The following is a 21,862-nucleotide window of genomic DNA, read 5'->3' as shown; positions in this document are numbered from 1 at the left end:
ATATTTCTACTGTGTACGAAACAGGAGAAAATATCCACAGCTTCTGCCCACAGACACTCAGTGTTTGAACCTTTCAGGAGGGTGCTGTGATTTCTTTTCTGCCGTCGTCTCTACCCAGTACAGCGTGTGCCAAGTTTCCAACAGGGCTCAGGGTGTATTGGATGGCTGGGACCTTCACACTACTCTCTGTATTTCCTCCTTGTATCCAGGCTCAGAAAACGAGCTGGAGCAGAGGGAAAGGGAGTGTGTGTGCGCGTGTGCTTGCATGGAAAGGTGAGGGTACGAGGGCCCTGCCAGTGAATGGCATCCTGCTCGTGAGGAACCCACAAGCTCAAGTCTGAACAGCCGCTAATACTGGGACTAAGCCCCACCGGTAACATGTCCCAGCCCCTGTATCACCCCCCACGAACACAGTCAGCGCTGGACAAGATACCTTGGTCAGGATGCTGCCGTCACAGGGCCAGACTCATGCCACGTCAGTCCTCTTCAGAAAGCTTCCAGGCTTCTGAGGTTTTCTGGCTGCCCTCGCCTCTAATTGCAATTATGAACCGCCACCGCTCATTTCATCTTACTGATGACTTCAGGTCTAAATAGACACGAGGGCCAAGGAAGCCCCAGACGTACAGCATCCTCGCTGGCCCCTCCTGCCCGGGGGGGACAGTGCTCCTGCAGGAGCGAGCCGGGGCGGGATGGCAATCGCTCACCGAGCCGTAGGGCCAGAGGGGGCTCTGGAGCTAATCCTCTGCGGAGCAGAGGGTCTCACCAAGTGGCTCATGAATCACACACGTGGTTTCAACAGAGCCCAGACATAATGTTTAGAAGGACTGACAGAATGTATTCAAAAACTCTATGAGATGTACTCAAGCATCCTTAGATAAATGGTTTCCATTGTTAATTACCCACACTGTAATATACTTTATTTAGAGCATGAGTTTGTCTAGCTGCAGGTTCCAGTTATTGTTCACTGCTGTCCACAGACATTCTCTTATTCTGCTGCTTACTGCCCTAAAAACTCTTCTACTGTCTCACTATAAAGCAGAATTTTCAGATTTTAAATAATTCTTTTAACTTTTTTCTTCCACTTACCTGCTTAATGGTTACCAGTCTGGACACAGTATCTCAAGCCTCATGCTTTGCCTCTTAACTAGTCAGATGGGAAATCGTGTAAAGCCAGTAGTTCACCAGGGTCTCTAAATCATTTCTGAGTACCCACTTTCCCAAAGCGTCTTTTGTCCTGGGCTCTCCACGCTCTCTACACTTACAGGTTGCACTCTCTGCTGATGAACACGCAGTTACCTCCCCATGTTTAAATCAGTTCAGCTAACTGTGCCAGATACTTCCAATCCCTGACTAGTGTGTCATTTCTGTGCTACCCGTAAACTTCATTTGCAATTGTTTTGTATTTTCTCCCAAATCACCAGCAAAACACCTAAGTAGCTCTGGGCCAACACCAGAGACACTTGCATGCCTTTCTGCGTACGCTGTCACCAGATGATGATTTCTCATGTTAGTTTTCTGCCACTTCGAAATCTAAGAGAAATTTTTTGAACGTTTAATAAGGTAGGTAAGTTTTTGAAAAATGCCATTTTTATTAAGGAAGGATGTTGTGTGGCACTAATTCAAATATCTTACAGAAGTACCTACATCAGAAGTTTTTTTTTCAGAAAACTTTATAACCTCATAAAAATTATACTAAGTTTGACTAAGGAGTGGTGTTCTACGTAGACTGGAATTAATTATGCTGTTGTCCTCAAAAATGTTGCCGATTGTACTCGGTACCATCTTTTTCATGGTTTTACTTGGAACTAATATCATGCTTACCTTTAGAAAAACCAACAACCTTATAGTTTTCTCCTGGTCCTTTCTTAAGTCTTTGTTAAAAACCTATTGCAAAAAATGCTTTAACCTTTTTTTTTTTTTCATTTGTATACCACTCTTCTAACTTAATTTGTCTTAAATCTAAATGCCTCCATGGACACTGCAAAAAGTCCCCAATTTCAAAAACTTATATATTTCATCTCAATTGCCACATTTTAAGCAACGAAAATGTAAGCATTTATAATGTTAAATGATTTAATGCAATTTTTCTAAGTGCTATACACATGAATCAGCTCATTACCTCAGCCTAGCTATATGAGGTCTAGCCAAACGTAAATCTGGTTGCTTTCTTTCATTCCAAACCTCCAGAATTGATAGCAACATATCCTGGAGCTCTGAGATGAAATTTCCAGATGATATTTTTATTACAAATAAATGAAAGATTTCTCTCTTTCAGAACACTAGGACAGTACTCAATAACCCCATGGAGCACAAACACTCTTGCAAAAGGCAGCGGAGCAATCTATGGAGTAAAGAAGCGATGCTGTACCCTCAGGATATTACAGAGCAGGCTATACTGAGTAGTGACAGTAATTTTACAAACATGACTGGAGGCCAAGCAACTCTTATCGTGACATTGCTTCAGAGACTCCCTGGATGATTTACCTGGAAGTTAGGAGAATAAACCCACTGGTAGGTATAGATAGTTATGGTGGTGGAACCAGAGAAATATTAAAAGAAATTAAATATGGAGCATATTTTGCTGGGTGAGCCACATTGCACCACAAATAAACCAGTTAACAACATGACAAAGTTACCAATGCTTTTATGGAAGAGTCTTAGCTGTTCCATTATTTATTGCTAATGTTATATTGCGGCATATTTATACAATATTTAAAAGAAGACCTGAGCCTGCTATTTATTCATAAGAAGACATCTGGTAGTCTGAAAGAGTTCATTAGCACAGCATAAAGTTATTAACAAGTCAACAGAATTTTGTCTTACTCAACTCTTGCGTCATCCCCAAGCTAACAGTGCAGAGAAATACTCTCTGTTTTTTTACTTCTAAGCCTAAAACACTGCAGAGTCTCAGTTGGTTCCCAAAGTCTATATTGTAACCCACTGTCCTCAAAATCTTCCAGGGCAGCTCCTTGTCCCATCAGGATTTCTCTCTTTACTTGGGAAAAGTAACTTGGGAAAAGACGCTGCAGTGAGACCCGGAGTTGGTGAGAGCTCAGGCGGTAACTTTGCCGAGATGGGGAATTCTGAGCCGAGGGTGTGCAGGCTCACTGTGGGACTCTGTGCAAACCTGTTCCACAGTGCCATGTCCCCACCCCCCAATCTAAAGGCAACTCTAGTGAAAGAAAACACAACATTCCTCCTAACCCTCCTGATACAATAGAGAAAGATTTTCTTACTGGGACCATGTTTCTTTTTTTTTCTCTTGAAGGAGCTGCCACGACAGAACAACTAGATATGTCTGCTAAAGTTTAAATAGCTTCAATCAAGCAGGAAAGCTGGATTTTTTTTTTTTTTTTCAGGAGAGGGAGGACTGCAGAAAGTAAATTTTTACCCCTGCAAGAGGAGCAAGCAAGCCAAGGAGAAGGAATGGCGAGAGCTCTCCAAAAGTATTCATGACTAAATACCACTAATCGTTATCCAGCACCCTGTCCACACCACCCATATCAAGAACAACCAATTGTTCCTTCAAACATTTTCTATTCATTAGCAGCTTCAGGTAGCCTTGCGAAGGGCAAGGACCATCTCCGAAAAGAGGTGGCAAAGCTGGCATGCGGTGTGCTATTTGACCAGGGGGTTTCCAGGCCGCTGGAGTCCTGGGCAGTTGCGGGCAGAGTGGATGCAGTGGGAACTGTGTTGTGCAATTGCGATGCTGAGCACTCACAGCACCAAATGTGTTTCCCTAGTGTGTGAATACAACAATCCTGAACTCGGTAAAATAAACTGATACTGAGATATGCTCTAATGCTAACAGCTGGATTTGGACGACCAGTAAAAGAAAGATTTAGATTCAGCTCCGCAAAGGAAAGACATGTATATATAATACATCTATTTCTTTTACATTAAGGACTGTATCATTCAGATGGTTCACAGACAAGCACACTTCCCAGAAAAATGATCAAACGACATGATCATCACTTCTTGGTATTTGCAAAGAACATTTTGCCATTAGTCTTATATTTGCAAATTCCATGGGAGTCAGATAAAAGATGCACACCACCCAAAAACCCCACACAACTCAACATTTAAGGTTTAGATTGAGCAGTGCAGAGGTTCTCGACTCCTTGATTTTAAAGCTGTGTGACCCACAGAAGCAATGTCACTTTTATCTCTCAAACCTCATCACTTTCAACTGCTTTCAGACAAACCTGAGCTGTCTGAAAGGCAACATGCACAGCAAATTTCTCTGACCATCAGATAGGAGCTGGGGGACCACACTATGATGACTCAGACTTGCACTGCAGAACTTTGCAGTTACTCCCCAGTTTTGGACTCTAAGGATATCATACAGTAATTGCATCTTGCACGAACTAGGTTGGTCTCACTTATGAAAAGAAAAAAATGTCCTTGCTTAGAAACCTAGCTCACAGCCCCGAGGCATGAGGAATGTGCCCATGTACCTGAACAGCAGTGTAGATGTAATTTTTATTTCTGTTATGATGATGGTCACAGACGTTATGTTTAAAACCTTCTGTCCCAAAGCATTCACAATCTAAGTGCAGGACTACACAGAACAGGCAATGAAATTACATGAGGCAGATCGAGCACATAAACAACAAAGCAAACTTTTGCTTATTGCTGATGACTAAAGCTGTGGGCAAAGGATGCTCTCAAAGCTTGTAATTTGGACTGTGTTACCATTTTGATTTAAGTACCATCTGAGCAGAAAACCTACTTTAAGCTTATGAAAGAAAAAAATAAGAAACACCTTACTTTTAGTTAAAATAACCGCTCTGCAGTGGTGCAAGTCCTACATCCCTTAACCAAGGGCACGTGAATGGGAAAGTGAATATGAATCTCACGCGTCTACAGGAACTTCCTTGTGCACAATGTTGTAGAAAAGACAGGTGACAATTGTTACTGAGTCATTTGGTCCTTCCCTGGCCTCCAGCCAGCTGTGGCCTGAACTGCCCAGAGCAAACACAAAATGCAAACCAGCAAGCTAGGGGATGAGTACATCAGTAGATCACTTCAGAGGCCATAACCGGTGATACTGGTACAGCTCATGGTTTTTGCATTTAACAGCAGAGCTGAGGGAATGGTATAACGAATTCTCAGATGATCTCCAGGGAAATTAGTTAGTCCAATTCCCCAAGATTCTTTTTATAAAAAGTCACCCTCGGTGCCTGTATACTATAAATAGTTATCTCTAATACCAGCAGGGAGATTTTTTTAAATACATGTTTTATGTTGATTGTGTTGTAATTTCTAGAACAGTTTATTCCACAAAGAAAGGGAAAACACAAGCTGCAATTTTAAGACTTTCATTCATGAAAACAGACCACCTATGCATCACATAAACATGTGGCTCTAAGTTAAAATCAAGAAGGTCTCAGTATCATATGCAGAAAAACAGCTGAACAGTCACAAAAGAAAGTGCTAAAAATGAGCTCTCCAGTAATGAAAACCTTCATTCCAGAGTCTCAAGCAGAGTGCTATCTTAGGATAGAAAGCACCAACAATAACAACTGTTTTACTCCTTTACATTACTTTTTGCTGAAACCAGTAAATGATTTAGTGTAAAAATGACAGTTTTCCCCACCCAGAAGTACCTGAAACTGCAAGAGTTTTGAGACAAGATGATATCATTCATTCAACAAAATGTCTGGCATTTCTGACACACTGAGGCCCTGAATACTTGTATTTCTTCCTATTTAGCTACCTATTTAGGTTACAAACCTAAACAAATCAATAGTTATAACCACAGAATCAGAGAATGGTTGAGGTTGGACGGGAGGTCATCTGGTCCAGCCCCCTCCGCCCGCTCAAACAGGGCCACCTGGTTGCCCACAACCATGTCCAGACAGCTTTTGAGCATCTGCAAGGATGGAGACACCACGACCACCCTGGGTAACCTGTGCCAGTGCTCGGCCACCCTCACAGTGAAAAAGTGTTTCCTGATGTTCAGAGGGAACCTTCTGTGTTCCAGTTTGTGCCCATGGCCTCTGGTCCTGTCACTGGGCACCACTGAAAAGAGCCTGGCTCCGTCCTCTCTGCACCCTCCCTGCAGGTGTTTACAGACATTGATAATATCACCCCTGAGCCTTCTCTTCTCCAGGATGAACAATCCCGGCTCTCTCAGACTTTCCTCATAGGAGAGATGCTCCAGTCCATCACCTTCATGGCCCTCTTTTGGACCTTCTCCAGTATGCCCATATCACTCTTGTACTGGGGAGCCCAGAACTGGACGCAGGACTCCGGGCGTGACCTCAGCAGTGCCGAGCAGAGGGGAAGGATCACCTCCCTCGACCTGCTGGCAATACATTACCCAACACAGCCCAGGATACCAACCTTCTCCACCGCAAGGGCACGTTGCTGGCTCATGGTAAACTTGGTGTCTACCAGGACCCTCTTTTCTGCCAAGCTCCTTTCCAGCTGGGTGGCCCCCGCCATATACTGGTGTGTGTGGGGTTGTTCCTCGCCAGGTGCAGGACTCTGCATTTCTCTTTGCCGAACTTCCCGAGGTTCCTGTCAGCCCATTTCTCTAGCCTGTTGAGGTTGGTTGTGATGGCAGCACAACTCTCTGGTCTGTCACTTGCTCATCTAAAGTTTGTGTCATCAGCAAACTTGCTGAGGGCATGCTCTGCTCCATCCTCCAGATCACTAATGACGATGTTGAACAGGACTGGACCTGGCATGGACCCCTGGGGTACACCTCGAGTTACTGGCCTCCACCTAGACTTTGTGCCATGGCCTTTCAGCCAGTTTTCAACCAACCTCACTGCTCATCCAGCCCCTGCATCAACAGCTTGTCTATGAAAAGCTGTTGAGAATCATTATACAAGCCTCTCTTAACCTTGTCTGAAATTACTTTTGTGTGTACCTTTGTGAAATGAAATCTTTAGTCACAAGATTGTTTAAAACGCACATTCGCAATTTATCTATTCCCCATCCTCACCAATATGAAAGTTGAAGCACAGTGTGTAAATTAAGCTTAGAAGGTTAAATAGTTTCAGGCTTCTTTATGAGCTATTATTAACTTCATTATTTATAAGTCTCTCTCTCTTTGTTGTAATGTTCTTCAGCTGAAGGTTATTGAACTGTAACTTCCTATCACAGCATCTTTAATTAGACTAGCTTTTCCCGGTACGTTAGAAAGCACGGCGAAGAAGGAAGTACTCTCTGATCTTCTTCTCCTGTTTTACACTGTGGTACTACAAATGATTGAGCTCAGTGGGACTCAGGCCTATAAATGCTTTTGTGAATCAGGACAAAATGCTTGATGTTAATCTCCGAGTTCACCACCTTTCTTCTGTGATGAGGAAGACTATCTAACACAAGAAAGAAGCTTTCTTCAGATAGAAATGGTTGACATTTCTGTTTTCACCAAGAAAAAAATGAAGAGTCTCGTATGATGACCATCTGGCTTTCAGTTGAATCTCTCAATGTCTTTTAGCTGTTCAGCTCTTACTGTGTTGTTAAAGCTTTTGCTGTAATGCATCCCCAACTGGTTTAAGACTCCTGTAATGTATTAGCTGCTTTTCTTGAGTCACTTGATCCCTGCCATTTGTTTAGGGAGTTGAGAAGCCCACTTAAAGGCATCATATGCCTAAAATGCCTTAAGGATACTCTATGCCTCTGGCTATTTTTATGGCTTGGAGATAATTTTTGTGGTGGCCTTGGAAGAACTCAGTGCCTGAGGGCTCCTGCTACGATTTTTCTCAGCAGTATTTTGCCTTAAGAGGGGACTTGTCACCATTAAATCTACATCTTGCATAGAAATCTCCCATTCTGAAAATTCTGAAATCAAAAATCAATTATTGTTTTGTTACTTTACATGGAAGAACCTGACTCTCTTCACAGGTTTGTTTTCTTTATACATCTGAAGTGTCCCTTTCCTGAAATTTCCAGAAGCAGCTATTATACACATTACTGGATTGGTGGGTTTTATTTAATTTAAGCAGTAAGTAAAAGCTAAATGAGAAAAAAAATTGACAAAATAAAATATATGTCCTAGTTTGGCAAGTAAAAAGTAGTTTAGGATCTGATTCTGTTAGCTTGATTGATAATTGTGCAGCATCTGAAATACACGATACTACTTCCAAAAAAGAGCAATGCTCAAGATGAATCAGGGTGACCATTAGTAAGAACAAGACAGCTATGGTACACGGGAACACAATCCTTCCCACTCTTGCTAAACCACTAGGGATTGCCACTGTCATCAAGAACATCTGGAGCAGTTAATAAAGTTACCAAAATTGTAGGATTGATTCATCTTCTGTATTTTAAAAGAGAGAGGCAGGCACCTAAAGTAATGTCCTCACATACTTGGTGATTACTTCTAACTTTGAAGGTCCCACACTTACATCTGTGTGACGTCACTTACCTCTGCAGGACATCACTGGGTGTAACAGCTGGTCCATTCAGATGACATTAAAGGACCTGGGTACGAAAAATTGCTCTCCAGCATGGTTTTTTTCATGGTCGGTTCCTCTCCCTTTCCCTGAAGCAGTAACAGGACAGATAGGTGGCACAAAAAGCTTTTGTTTTCTGGAAAACGCCAGCTCAAGGAAAAGACCACTGCTTGTTAGCCAGAGTATCTACGACAGCTCTGACATGGAACCGTAACAGCAGTAGTGCCAGCCAGTGAGCCTGGAAAATGTACGCACCGAGTACGGTGCGTCCTTGAAATAATATTCGCTGTTTATTTGTTCCTTAGCCAGGAGGGATGCACATACATTTTCTGCTTGTTAGGAGACTGCACCACCAGACCAAAGAGCTATCCCTGGGCACGAATTTTAAACTAGGTCCTAGGGATACAGCTCAGGATGATTAACATGACTTTGAATTCACATGAGCTCTCTTCTCTCCACACCTGTTATTTGATGAGCTGCATCGGCTTGCTAAGCCCTGTACAAATGACAGGCAAGGCGTTTGCAGCCTAGGTCTCTGATCCTACAAGCAATTCCATGTGGGCAGATGCCTGACTCCTTGGCCCAGCCTTACCGAGGCTGAAAAGATCTACATGGGTATTTACATCCATTTGTGCAGGACCAAAATCAGACACTGTGTACGACTCCTGGCATGACTAATTACAGCTCAATTATGAGTGTTGACCTGCACTGATTCAGTAGCAGGCAAAGAACTTTAGGGATGAAATAAGCTATGTAAGAAGTGATCCTTCACCTGTACCCTGTGCTACAGAACCACCTTTGTCTCAAACAAAATAACCATTTCCACTCTGTCCACAGACCTTCCCTGTGTAAAGGGCAGAACAAAGCCTATTTGCAGGAGCTCTGTGCTTTTAGAATTGAAGGGTACAGAAAAACATCAAATAATTTATTCTGATCTCCTCTGTATTGCAAGCATTTCACCTTTGGAACTTGAACTGAAATCAGTAATTTACTTTTGACTGAAGTAGAGTGTGTTTAGCTGAAGGCTACCTTCCAGAAGGGCACTGAGCTTTCAACTGAATACATCAAAAAATACAAAATCCACTAATTCTCTTCCTAGTCTGCCCCAGTAACTAATCACTGTGGTGTTAAATATTGGCACCTAGTTTCCCATATGAATTTACCAGAATTCAGCTTTTAACCATGCATCCTCTCCCTGCTTAATTTAAAGGTCTTTTAGATGATACAGTTCTCCTCTCCCCATAAAACCCACTTATTTGCTTAATCCACTCACCTTCCTTTCAATAATCTAAACAAACGGAAATGTTCAAGTTGCTTATTGTATGGCCTTTTCTCCAGGTGTCTCATATTTATAGGTTTTTTCACCCTCTCCAATTTTTCAAAACACCATTTAAAAATATGAACGTGAGAACTGACTGCAGTATTCTAGTGTCAGTCTCACCGATGCCGCATACAAGCACAAAATCATCTTTCAGCTTCTAATCACTACTCGCCAGCTTAGATATTCAAGGATCACATTAACCCTTCTGACTTCAGGCTGCAATACTGCAATTACTTTCAGTTGCTTGTACCCTAAATCCTATTTAGTTTTGTTTGGGGAATCAGGCTCTGCTTTTGCAAGAGCAAGTCTGCATTCATCTTTATTGTACAATTTTGCATTTGGCTATGAAAATGTGCTCCTTTTAATGGCCCCAGTTTACCAAGAAATCCAGGCTTCTCTCATATGCTTGCTCTACCCTCATTATTACCCTGCTCCACCCAACCAGTATTATTAGCCTATTATTATGAGTCCCTATTTATGTTCAGATTAGTAAAAATACAAGGTGCCTAAACTCTGGTAATTCTGAAAGCAACTGTTCAGCTCTCACTTCAATCCAGGAACATCTGAACACTAAATACATCTCAGTTTTCAACAGTAAAATATTGCTTGTGCTTAAAATTCCAGCACACTGGAGCACTGTTAGTTAATTACAGTAAAAGGCACGTGTTTTGGAAATGATCTTTTTAAAAAATTATTAGGACAATATAGTTTTTAACAAGTACCCAGTACTACTATCCTCAAATTTTAGATCATAAAAAGCCTTTAAAACAAAGACCTTATAATAAATCCAATATCAAACAACATACCAAATGTTCTGTCTTTTTTCCTGCCTTCTACTGAATCAGCCTGATTCCACATGAAACAACTCAGCTGATACCTAGCCTGAGCATACCTTGCAAGCAAAGGGTACGTTTAACTGCACACGAGGTACTCAGTCAAATGCAGGGGTCTCTCTGGAGTCACCGGACCCATTTTCCATCAGAATGCTTTTTACTTTCAACGCTACAAAGCAGTAAATGCCTCCTGTCAGGTAATGACCACTCTTTTCTGCTAGTGGCAGTGAGCGATGAGCCATTCGGCGCTCGGGCGATGGCACACAAGAAGGGTTCTGCTTTCAGGAGAGCTCAGCCTTCAGCTGAGAGGCAGAACTCGATGGGGTGAAGTACTGTAGCTGAAGTTCACAGTCACCTTTAATGACCATGGCGCTGGGAAATAAGCCCAAACGTTTAGTGTCAAGCTTGGATATGAGTAAAACTAAAGAGGCCATGAACTCTTCAAAAAGCCCCCACCTCCCAAACCCCTTAGATTGCATTTCAGCACATATTTAATGAAAATGTGAATGCCCTCCTCTATCGATCTTCAGATGAGCTCTCACTGGCCTACATACAGCTAATCCTAGGAAAGTGAACTACTTGCACAAATAAGGGACTAAACCCTTAGGAAATTTGTTGAACTAAACAATAAACAAAATATCCATAAGACTTGATTTTCAAGGGCATGGAGCATCTACAGCTTTCACTTGAGAATACTAAGCATATCTGAAAATTGGGACATTTGCTTTGTTTCTGCTGTTAAATTGCTGCCTCAGCTGCCCTGCCCTTTACCTCATCAAAATATTTTCGATGTGGTTTTAACAGTGGGGTACTGAGAGTTCATTCAAAGTGGTATGTTAAAGTACCTTTAAGGAAAACTGATCTCTTAGCTTGTAACCTAACTTCAAAACATTAAGCCTCAAGCAAGGCTGATTTCTATACCCACAATAGCTAGTTTGTCATCTGGTTAGAGACGGCAGGAAACAAATCTGTTGGGTAAAGCTGCCTGCTGGTGTGAACTGGCAAAGCTATGCTGGCAAGGCAGAGTTTGGCCCAATCTTCCCTCAATAATAAGTGACATAATTCTCTCTGTGCTCTACCCCGCCAGCCCTCCACATCATAAAAACTGAATGCAATACCTGCATGATTGCTGGAGTGACTTTGCCCATCACCTTCCCTGAATAGGCAACAATGCAAAACATGCTTTACTCTGAGAAAAGCTGCACTCACCCGATCTTCTTCTTCTCTGACATCTGGCATGGTGCTGATGCAGAGGCTGACTGCAGTGATGGCAACAAAAGAGACTGAAATACAAGCAAAGATCTTTCCTGGGATCCCTGAGTGGGGGTTCTCCACCATATCCCTGAGCTTTCGCATGCACAAACTCAATCGGCTATTGTCCTGGAAGGCACATTGCGTAGTTTCACTAAATACCATCTCCCCTTCATACAGCCTGGCCTCAGCTGCCTCCTCCTCTTTCTGTCGCAATCTCTTTTTACAGCACCACTCCAGGTGGTCCTCTTCTATCCCCCAGTACACAAGCTCCTCCTGAAAAGAAAGAGCGCACATCTCCCTGAGAAGCCTCAGCTTCCCAGCTGTCAGGAAAGTCATGATCGTCCTGAAGGCACTAGGATTACGGTCAAAAAAAAATTCATTGCAGCTAACATCATAATCATCGCAGATGTTCATGATCTCATCATAATTGTTGCAAGATTTTAGCTTCCCAAGCCTGGTCAAGGGGCAGTTCTCCAAGGTGGTCCATGGAACTTTGTATTTAATACCACCTACGTTGATGATCACAAACCTGGTCCGGTCATCCAGGCGGGCTAAGCAGCACAAGTCTTCCCCAGGGTGCAGAAGTTTGGCCTTTTTGTAGAAGAATCCTTTCTCGGTTTGCACTTCACACAGGTTTTCCAAGTTGTTGAAGGAGTAGGAGCTGAACTCAGGATCTGCATTCCCAGTGAGCAATGCCATTTCGTGATACATTTGTTGAGTCCATAGGGAGGTTGAGGCTACTCAAACGCACGCATCTGGAGTTTGACTGGAGAGTCAATCTGTAAAACAGAATTTTAAAATTACAATAAAATTAGGGCATTGCTCGATGAAAAACAATCCTATCCTCTCAATGCCAAGAAACTTTTCGACATGGTATTATTTTTTCCCCTAATATTTTAGGACTATCTTTGCTTGATAGTCGCTTGGGGAAAGAACTTAAAATGCAATAAGGTCAGAAGCCATGTTGATACTTCTAGAGGGTTTAGTCAGTGAATGAATGGAAACAAAACCGGTGTATTATCATTTTCAGCAATTTCCTTTCTAGAGGTTCGAGCTATATCCTGGACATCAATGGATACTGGAAGGGAAAAGTGGGTCTTTTGGATAAATGGCAATTTACATTTTAGCAACTTAATAAACTTAGTTGCAAATTGGTTTTTGATTATTTTGGCCCATCTATATAATGCTTCTATTACAGAGTGCCTACAGTGTGAGGATAAAACGGATACCTACAGTACAGTCAGAAATGTTGTCCTAGTTTCAGCTGGGATAGAGTTAACTGTCTTCCTAGTAGCTGGTACGGTGCTATGTTTTGAGTTCAGTATGAGAAGAATGTTGATAACACTGATGTTTTCAGTTGTTGCTCAGTAGTGTTTAGACTAATGTCAAGGATTTTTCAGCTTCTCATGCCCAGCCAGCGAGAAAGCTGGAGGGGCACAAGAAGTTGGCACAGGACACAGCCAGGACAGCTGACCCAAACTGGCCAACAGGGTATTCCATACCGTGGGACGTCCCATCTAGTATAGGAACTGGGGAGTGGGGGCGGGGAATCGCCGCTCGGGGACTAGCTGGGTGCCGGTCGGTGGGTGGTGAGCAATTGCACTGCACATCATTTGTACATTCCAATCCTTTCATTATTGCTGTTGTCATTTTATTAGTGTTATCATTATCATTATTCGTTTCTTGTTTTCTGTTCTATTAAACTGTTCTTATCTCAACCCGTGGGTTTTGCTTCTTTTCCCGATTTTCTCCCCCATCCCACTGGGTGGGGGGGGAGTGAGTGAGCGAGCGGCTGCGTGGTGCTTAGTTGCTGGCTGGGGTTAAACCACGACAAATGTGATTGCAGAAATGCTGGTAATTCCCAATGTAAATTCACCAAGTTTAGGTACCAACAGCAATGAAGATGTGGGAGCTGAGAATCCAGCCTGCAGCCAGCACCCAAGCAGGTCTGGGTGCTTGAGCACAAAATGTGTGCTACCTAGATTCACTTGCCACTGGTACCCCAACTAACTGGGTTAAAGCTATACTGGGCGTATCTACCTGAACAGGCCCACTTCTAAAAGGCAGAAAAGCTTTAGTTCTCATGCTGGGGTGCCTGCCATCCAGGCTCGTGACATCTCCTGCAGGGAGGTGCGCATCCTGGGTCTGAGCAGAGACCAGAGCTCACCCGGGACCCTGGAGCTGCTGGAGGCTCTGCTGCGGTTTTGCCTGCGGGAGGTGGACAGGGCGCCCAGCAGCCTGGCAGCAGCTCTGAAATGGGAGACCGAACCCAAGAATGAAGCAGAGCTGGAAGCGACCCGCTTGCTGCTCTTACTTCTGGATAATGCAGAACCCAACCGTTCATATTTAGCAGGAATTACGCACGTTCTGCGTAATTCCAGGATTTAATTTGTGTCTTTTGCTAACCCCTCCTTTTACACCACCACAATCCACAGATCTCCTGAACACATTTTTTCACCTGCCACATTGCTTCCTCACTTTCTCTAGATCTCTCCACCCAGGTTCTCCAAAGCCATCTCTCCAAAGCGGTACTAGGATGTCTTGAAATGTTACTATGTAATCCTATTAATGAATCACCCAAAACTTCCTGAATTGCTCAAATACGAAGTAGGAAACAAGAAATCGGTGTAGGACTGGTGGGACTCCACACAAAAGACCTGGACTGAAAACGGATGCAGCGATTGGGAACAATCTTAAGCAGGGGATGTAAAAACCTTATGAGTTGACAAAAGACAGGAGAAAAAGCTGAGTTGTGAAGGATAGGCTGATGTTATTGATGACAGGTCAGTAACCACAAGGCAGTGACTCCATAATTTATAAGCAACATTCTCCAATTCCCTTTGAATCTCATGCCTCAGCCTGGAGGGAACACAGAACAAGTGGGTGCCAGGAAAAACTGGAAATCACACACATTCAAACACATTCCCAGAGCAGCATCTTCCTTTATCCATAATCAACTCACTAACTCATTAGACTTAGTCAAAACAATCTCCAACAGAAAGTGGCGAATACTTGCTACTCCCAGCCCTGAGTCACCCTCTAAATATTCTTACCAACCACACTCAAACAACCAAATCAGAACAGCAGCAATGGTACTCCTGCTTCAACATTTCTGTGAGGATCCAGCCACTAAATTTTAGAAATGCATTATGTTGGATATTTGTAAAAAGTCAGAGAAAGGCTAGTTTACATACAAAAACTCTAAAGTCACCTAAAGATACTTCTTGGCACTGTGAAAATTTCAGCAGAACTAACGATGCCAAAATCTCTCCAATTTCAGTTTGGGCAAAAAAATTGTTTAAACATCCATTTATATGGGGCAACATGAACAGCAGAGAAAAGCTTCTTCATCTGGCTAAGGGCCAATAAAGGGTAAGAGGGAGCAACATGCGTTCTGAGAAATGGGTGCTTTTACAGCACAGGCTTGAGTGCAGCTGGGATTGCAAACACCATTACTGTCACAATGAGAGCGCACTCTCAGCACAGCATATGCTTTAAGGATTTAGTCTCTTGTTGCTTTTTGTTGGTAAGATAAAATATTCACTGCCACTACTCAGGGCACTGCGCTTTTGTTTTCATGCCTCACTTGTTACACAAGTCAACATACAAAAAGTAGTTTACATTGTTTTGACATCAAGGCCAGGATTTGCTTTTCTCCTCTCCCCTGGGTAGCAGGTTGTTGCATAAAGGGGCCAGATAGATTTCACAGAATTATTTTGAATCTAATCTTACATGCACTTCTTCCTTCTTCTAAGCAGCAGCTAACTCAATGTGAAAATCTGTAAGCATGTTGTTTATTACAAAACCTCTGAATTACAGAGGGTTAGTCTTTTATTTTGTGGATATAAAATGATGTTGATTAAACGTAAAGCTTAAGGAAGCAGCTGTTCATTTTCTTTGTATCATCAGTGGATAAACAGAAAGCGATAACAGAAGTAGTTACAGATGGTATTGCCTGTGCTTTAACAGGTTGATTCTGGACAGTACTGGTAGCATCAGATGCTGGAGTTTAGTTACTAAAGTGAATTTTCTGACCTCACACTTCAAGATCCCAGAAATGCCAGTGGAACAGCATGGAAAAGCTTGTTGTGCCACTTTAATTGTCCTACAGAAAAACAGAATACATCACTGTGGACTCCCAATTTGGTATCTATCCTGAGAAGTAAAATAAGCCTGGAAGGTCTGTTTCTGATCTTATGTGCATGGAATGTATCATGACCTTCACTGAATATTAAAGGATGCTTCAAAATTATGTGGGTCTTAAAATACTCTCTGCATGCCAAGGTTATCTAATGTATGCACATGCCTACAGTAAAGCATCCCATTGAAGATTAACTTTAAAAGCCAATACTTCCAGAAATGATACTACATTATCATCCAGTTGGCATTTCTACCATTTAATCTGACACATGGGTGCAAGAAAGACTATTAAAACACAGCCTGTAATAAGCTGCCCATTGCAGGGACACAAGACAGAATTTGACTCTATATTTGTTGTCCATCATTTTAAAATGCTGTGGGAGAAATGCTGTATAAACGTTCCAGTCTGATGATCATACACAGGGTGGGTCATACATATTGTGGATTCTTTCCTTTTTTAAGTAGAGTCAATCAATTTTTATTCACTAAGAAGTACTTTCTTTGGCCATCTATGTACGCATATGTGTGTGTCTACACACACACAAGTTCAGCCAAATTTTGTCAACAGCAGACAGTTGAGATCTTTAAAATACAGGTATTTCTCATCGACAATTTTAAAGATTAAAAAAATGTCAGAAGCATTCAACTGTTTCATATTCCCCTTTTTGTTAAATTATTTTCTCAATGGAGAGGGGGCTATTTCCCTATTTACTGCCTTTTCACCTTGCCTGCTCCCATCACCGATCTTCACACAAACATTCTTCATCATCCTATTTTATCAGTATTGTTGCATCTAAGTCCTATATGCTTTTGCACGTGGCTCCACTGCCTTGAATAAGAATGAAAAATGGGGAAAAAGCATCCCTGCCAACAGGCTGGCCAGCCTGGTGAGTAGAGCTTTCAAGTAGTGATGATGGGGAGGAAGCGGTGGAGCAAAGGGTGCAGGGTGACATAGCCAGGAGAGACCTCATGATCAGTAGAGGGCTGAAGGGTGACCACATCAAGTGCAGGCACATAAATGAGTGTACGCCTACAGGGAAGTGTCAGGGGCTCATACCTTTCCTGGGAAATCATCGTGACTAGGCGCCTCTGAAGTGCCTGTACACTAATGCATGCAGCCAGGGGAGCAAACAGGAAGAATTCAGAGGTCTGTGTGCAGTTGCACAGAAGAAACTGGTACTATGAGAGTGGTCAAACACTGGAACAGGATGCCAAGAGAGGTCGTGGGGTCTCTGTCCTTGGGGATATTCAAAAACCATCCGGACACAGTCCTGAGTAACTTGCTCTAGCTGATGCTGCTTTGAGCAGTGGGGGTTAAACTAGATGAACTTTGGAGGTCCCTTCCTACCTCAACTACTCCGTGATTTTGTGAACAGTCTCTTTTTAACTTCTGCCATAAGTTACAAAGTACTGAAGGTTTACACTTGTACTACAGTAGCAAGAGGAAGCCATGAGGCTTTTTAGTAATTAATGTTTTAAGATTTTCCTTGTGAAATGAAACACACTTCAACAGAGAACAGGTTATTGCATCATAATTTAAAGCCACAGACTATGAAACAGATTAGGGTGACCACAAGTTTTCTCTCAAGTCCAGCGAGAGTTGAGCCAGTGAATCCATTCTGCAGTGCTCAGCTATTTCCAGTCAGAGATGTGCTGGAACCTGACATTGCTGTCTAGGACCAAAGCAATTCCCACTTCTTACTGCAACATGATTTATAATTTACGACACATGCAATTATTTTAATAGTAAAGCTTACACATACAATTGACCATACATTTGGTGGTATTACATCTAATGCTTTGGATTAAGAGATTCAGAAGATCCAGGTTAGTCTTGTACTTACTACAGTTTGGTAGAACCTGCATCCCTGCCAGGCACTGTGGAAACATGAAGAGAAGAAAGCACCTGCCCATGAGGCTTACAAAACACAGAACAGATGGGGTGCAACCAATACACAGATTTTAAAAAAACAAAAAAGGAAAATGAGATTGAGAGGATATGGAAACAATGAAACAGACACAGCTTAGCAAGAAGGCAGACTCTTCACCTGATTTGGCGGAATTAGCTTCTGAGTTTGTCCACACCGAGCATGAATATGGCTCCCTACATACTCATTATCATAGAATCACAGAATCATTTAGGTTGGAAAAGACCTTTAAGATCATCAAGTCCAACCATTAACCTAACACTTCCAAGTCCACCACTAAACCATGTCCCCAAGCACCACATCTCCACGTCTTTTAAATACCCCCAGGGATGGTGACTCAACCACTTCCCTGGGCAGCCTGTTCCAATGCTTGATAACCCTTTTGGTGAAGAAATTTTTCCTAATATCCAACCTAAACCTCCCCTGGTGCAACTTGAGGCCATTTCCTCTTGTCCTATCGCTTGTTACTTGGGACAAGAGACCAGCACCCACCTCACCACAACCCCCTTTCAGGTAGTTGTAGAGAGCAATCAGGTCTCCCCTCAGCCTCCTCTGCTCCAGACTAAACAACCCCAGTTCCCTCAGCCCCTTCTCCTAAGACTTGTGCTCCAGGCCCCTCACCAGCTTGGTTGCCCTTCTCTGGACACGCTCCAGCACCTCCATGTCTTTCCCGTAGTGAGGGACCCAAAACTGAACACGGTACTCGAGGTGCGGCCTCACCAGTGCCGAGTACAGGGGAACAATCACTGCCCTGCTCCTGCTGGCCACACAAAAAATCAGGCTGTGCTCGCCCAGTTAGGGCACCACACTGCCCAACTCTACTGCTTCTTGTCCTCAAGTTAACACATTTAGACCTGACATGGGCATCTTTGCACAGCCTGATGCTTTTCCATGCAGACAGAGCACTCGTAACTTTAAAAGCTGCAGTACGCTACCTCTGGCAACCATGTCATGTCTATATTCAAATTCTCTTGCTAAGGAAACCATTCAACACGTGTCCAAGTAGAACCAAAGTATGCACCAAGACGTATGGAGTGAGGTTGACAGGAGACTACAACTTGGACACAAAATTGGGAAGAGGTCAACCAGAGCTATACAGATCCAAGACTTTCTACTTCAGCATTCCAATCTATGTTAAACCATCATTATACAAAGATATGGACAAAGATACCTCTCTCGCATTTTGCTTCAAATTTTTGTTTCAAGTTTTCCAAGCATATTTGTACCCTACCAAGCACAACAGGGGTCTGAACTCTGCCTGTTGCTTTGCTACTTTTATGTCATGAAAGTGTTGTTTCATAAGGAATAGAAAGTGAGACTAAGTAACATTGGTTAAACCAGAAGCATCAGAGCATTCTTCTGCAAGGTTTCTAAAGTAATCAGTGCTGAACGCAATTTTGAAAAGAGACTAGATTTTAAAAATCATGAAAACATGTAAATACGACTTGTTTGCTATATATGTTGCCAGCTTCACTCTCAAAATGTTCAAGGAAAAAAAGAACAACAAATGAAAATTAGAACAGAGTAAAACTGCTATGATCTATAAAAGGATACACTGCAAAGGAGAAAGGGGAGTCAGGTTGATTTCACACAGAGTATTTTTTCTATGTAACCCCCAAAAATTGAATTTTACATATTTCTGTATTTATTATCAGTAATCTTTAATACCCCTAACCTCTTAAGCCACCATCATTCCCACTTAGAAAAGGCAATAGTCCAAGAATTTGAAAAGGTACTAGAATTTTCTAGTCCTTCATTTTGTCCATTTCTTCATCAGAGTTCCAGGAGGCAGGGACACAATCTTACGCACCTAGCTGATATGTCCCCATCTAACAGAGAAAGGCAGGCTCCTCATGTAGTAGTGGAGTAGAACAGTTAAAATAGGCTTCTCCAGAGAGTAGTCTGGGGCTATGAGGAGGATGCTGCATCGGTCAGTCCAACAAGAAGCCCAGGAAGAGTCACGCTATAATGGAGGTTGCAAAATTCAGCATGTGAAGCTGGACATTGTTTGCATTCTCTTGAGTGTATATTTCCCTTATAGCTTCATTAATTTAGTGGAGGAAAAAAGGAATAGTTTTCTTCTCTGAACATCCCTCATTGCATTTATGCCACGCTATATAATTAGCTGAAACAATTCAATTTGTTAAATGAACAAATCAAATTAACTTGACTCAACACTAATAATTCTGACATGCGTCCACAGCTATTTGTTTCTATTAGATTATGAGTTATCTAGTGCTACTGCACTTGCCAGAGCTGTATAGTGAAAGTATTAACAATGTAATATCTTTAAGAAATCAGAGATTTGGTCCAACTAACTACCGGAAGCTATGGGAACCTTACCTGTATCTTCATAGCACAAACCAACCTTTTTCTGCACTTCCACAAGCATTCAGTGCCCATTTATCTTTGTACCCTAAACCAAATTTAACTGTTGTTTCTATGAAGCTATTTGCACCCTTCAGTTGTACATCAGATGAAGGCAGCTGTGGTAGATAAAGGACAGACAGAGGAAGCACCGCTTGCTTTTGCATTCTCCCCAGAATTACAGAATTCTGTTCAGGCTAGCAAGCTTCAAGATTTCACAAATATCCTAAAATACAGAGTGCTTTCACAGTGTATTTCACTAAATGGAACTATCTGTATCCTGAGAAATAAAAAAACTAGCAGAGCCTGCAAGGCTTAGGCAGATCCTACAAGGATTAGGCAGAACCCACAGAATTATTATTACTTACAATAAAACCAGAGCAATATGTTCAAACTATGCTTTATTTGTTTAGGTGTACTAACCCTCATAAGGTTACAAGAGAAACACACTTTTCTAAAAGGTACTTTCATCCTCAGTTCCTATTTCCTGAATATCTGAACAGAGACACCAGCTGCACACAAAGCGAGCGATGGGCTAAAGTGAACAGACTTCAGATCAGGAGCTATACTTCCCAGAGTCTGAGGAGATTAGATTGCATGCAGAGATTTGTTTGATCCAGTTCCTGTTAACTGCAACCATGGATTAAGTATACAGTCTCAAGAGCCTAAAATTAAGACGTGTTCTGTCTGCACTTGGTTGGTCAGTGATTGAACCCTGCTAACAGGGTACCTTTGACTCAACTGGCAGCCACTAGATGGTGAAGTTTCTACCCTTCCATGAATCATACACAACTTTATTTTAGGAGCCTTAACAATTAATCCTTTTAGTATCCTGTTTTAATCAACCAGTCTAAGAGACTCAGATAAGGTACTAAACTTTGCTACTCGTGATGGTGTTAGTTGTCAATCTGAAATATTTCTTTCCCTGTCCTTAGATTGCTGTATTTCAGAATAACCAATCATCAAAACCCAGTTTTTAAAATATCTGCTCCAGTCATGATTATGCACCCGCAGCTGGCCTAAGGTACAATGTGAATGGCACTATCAAACGCGAAAGTGACAGACTGTGTAGTATGTTAAAACAGCATTGTTTATTTCTCTCACCCAGGAAATCAAACAGATTGTCTCATTTCTGTTGCCAAAATTCTGGAATCGTGAAAAACCAAACGAGTTATGGTGTCTTTGCAAATCACAGAATTATCATTCAGGTGTTCCGGTGGATCTGCAGATCACTACAGGGGGGAAAAGCAGTTTTTAGCAAGAGTTCTGCTCCCTCTCTAACACCGATACCAGTATTTTTTAGTTCTGATCGATCCTACCGATTTTTCCAATTCTATACTTAGCAGCTTCACCCCCCCCACCACCCCGAGATGATTAATATGCTTGATTTAGTACAAAATGTAGCAACTAGATTTCTGACTGGAAATTACAAAGTTTGACTGTGTGATGCCACTCTTGGACCAGTTCCACATTCAGATGTTCACGATGATTCGCTGGGGCACTTTTCCTAATAAATGGATGGGTGTACCTGTCCTTATGTCTCTTTCAGGGTCATTCACAGGTTTGTATGAATGGTTGTTAGATATACATGTTCGAATATGATAGGAT

The 21,862-nt window shown here is 42.2% G+C and overlaps 1 protein-coding gene across 6 annotated transcripts in view; it reads right to left on the bottom strand.

Moving 5' to 3' along the window:
- Positions 1–21,862, bottom strand: part of KCNG2 (potassium voltage-gated channel modifier subfamily G member 2) — a 61,859-nt gene that overhangs the window by 13,391 nt on the left and 26,606 nt on the right. For all 6 annotated transcript variants that reach the window (XM_030042093.1, XM_030042096.1, XM_030042094.1 and 3 more), the window contains one exon: positions 11,775–12,598. In XM_030042093.1, coding sequence (XP_029897953.1) covers positions 11,775–12,530 — 756 coding nt within the window. In that variant the 5' untranslated portion in view covers positions 12,531–12,598. The remainder of the gene's footprint in view (positions 1–11,774; positions 12,599–21,862) is intronic.

The sequence above is a fragment of the Aquila chrysaetos genome, chromosome 18, assembly GCF_900496995.4.
Source record: "Aquila chrysaetos chrysaetos chromosome 18, bAquChr1.4, whole genome shotgun sequence".
Taxonomy (NCBI): Eukaryota; Metazoa; Chordata; class Aves; order Accipitriformes; family Accipitridae; genus Aquila; species Aquila chrysaetos.
Note: the sequence above shows the minus strand (reverse complement) of the source record. Positions and strands in the feature narration are given on the sequence as shown.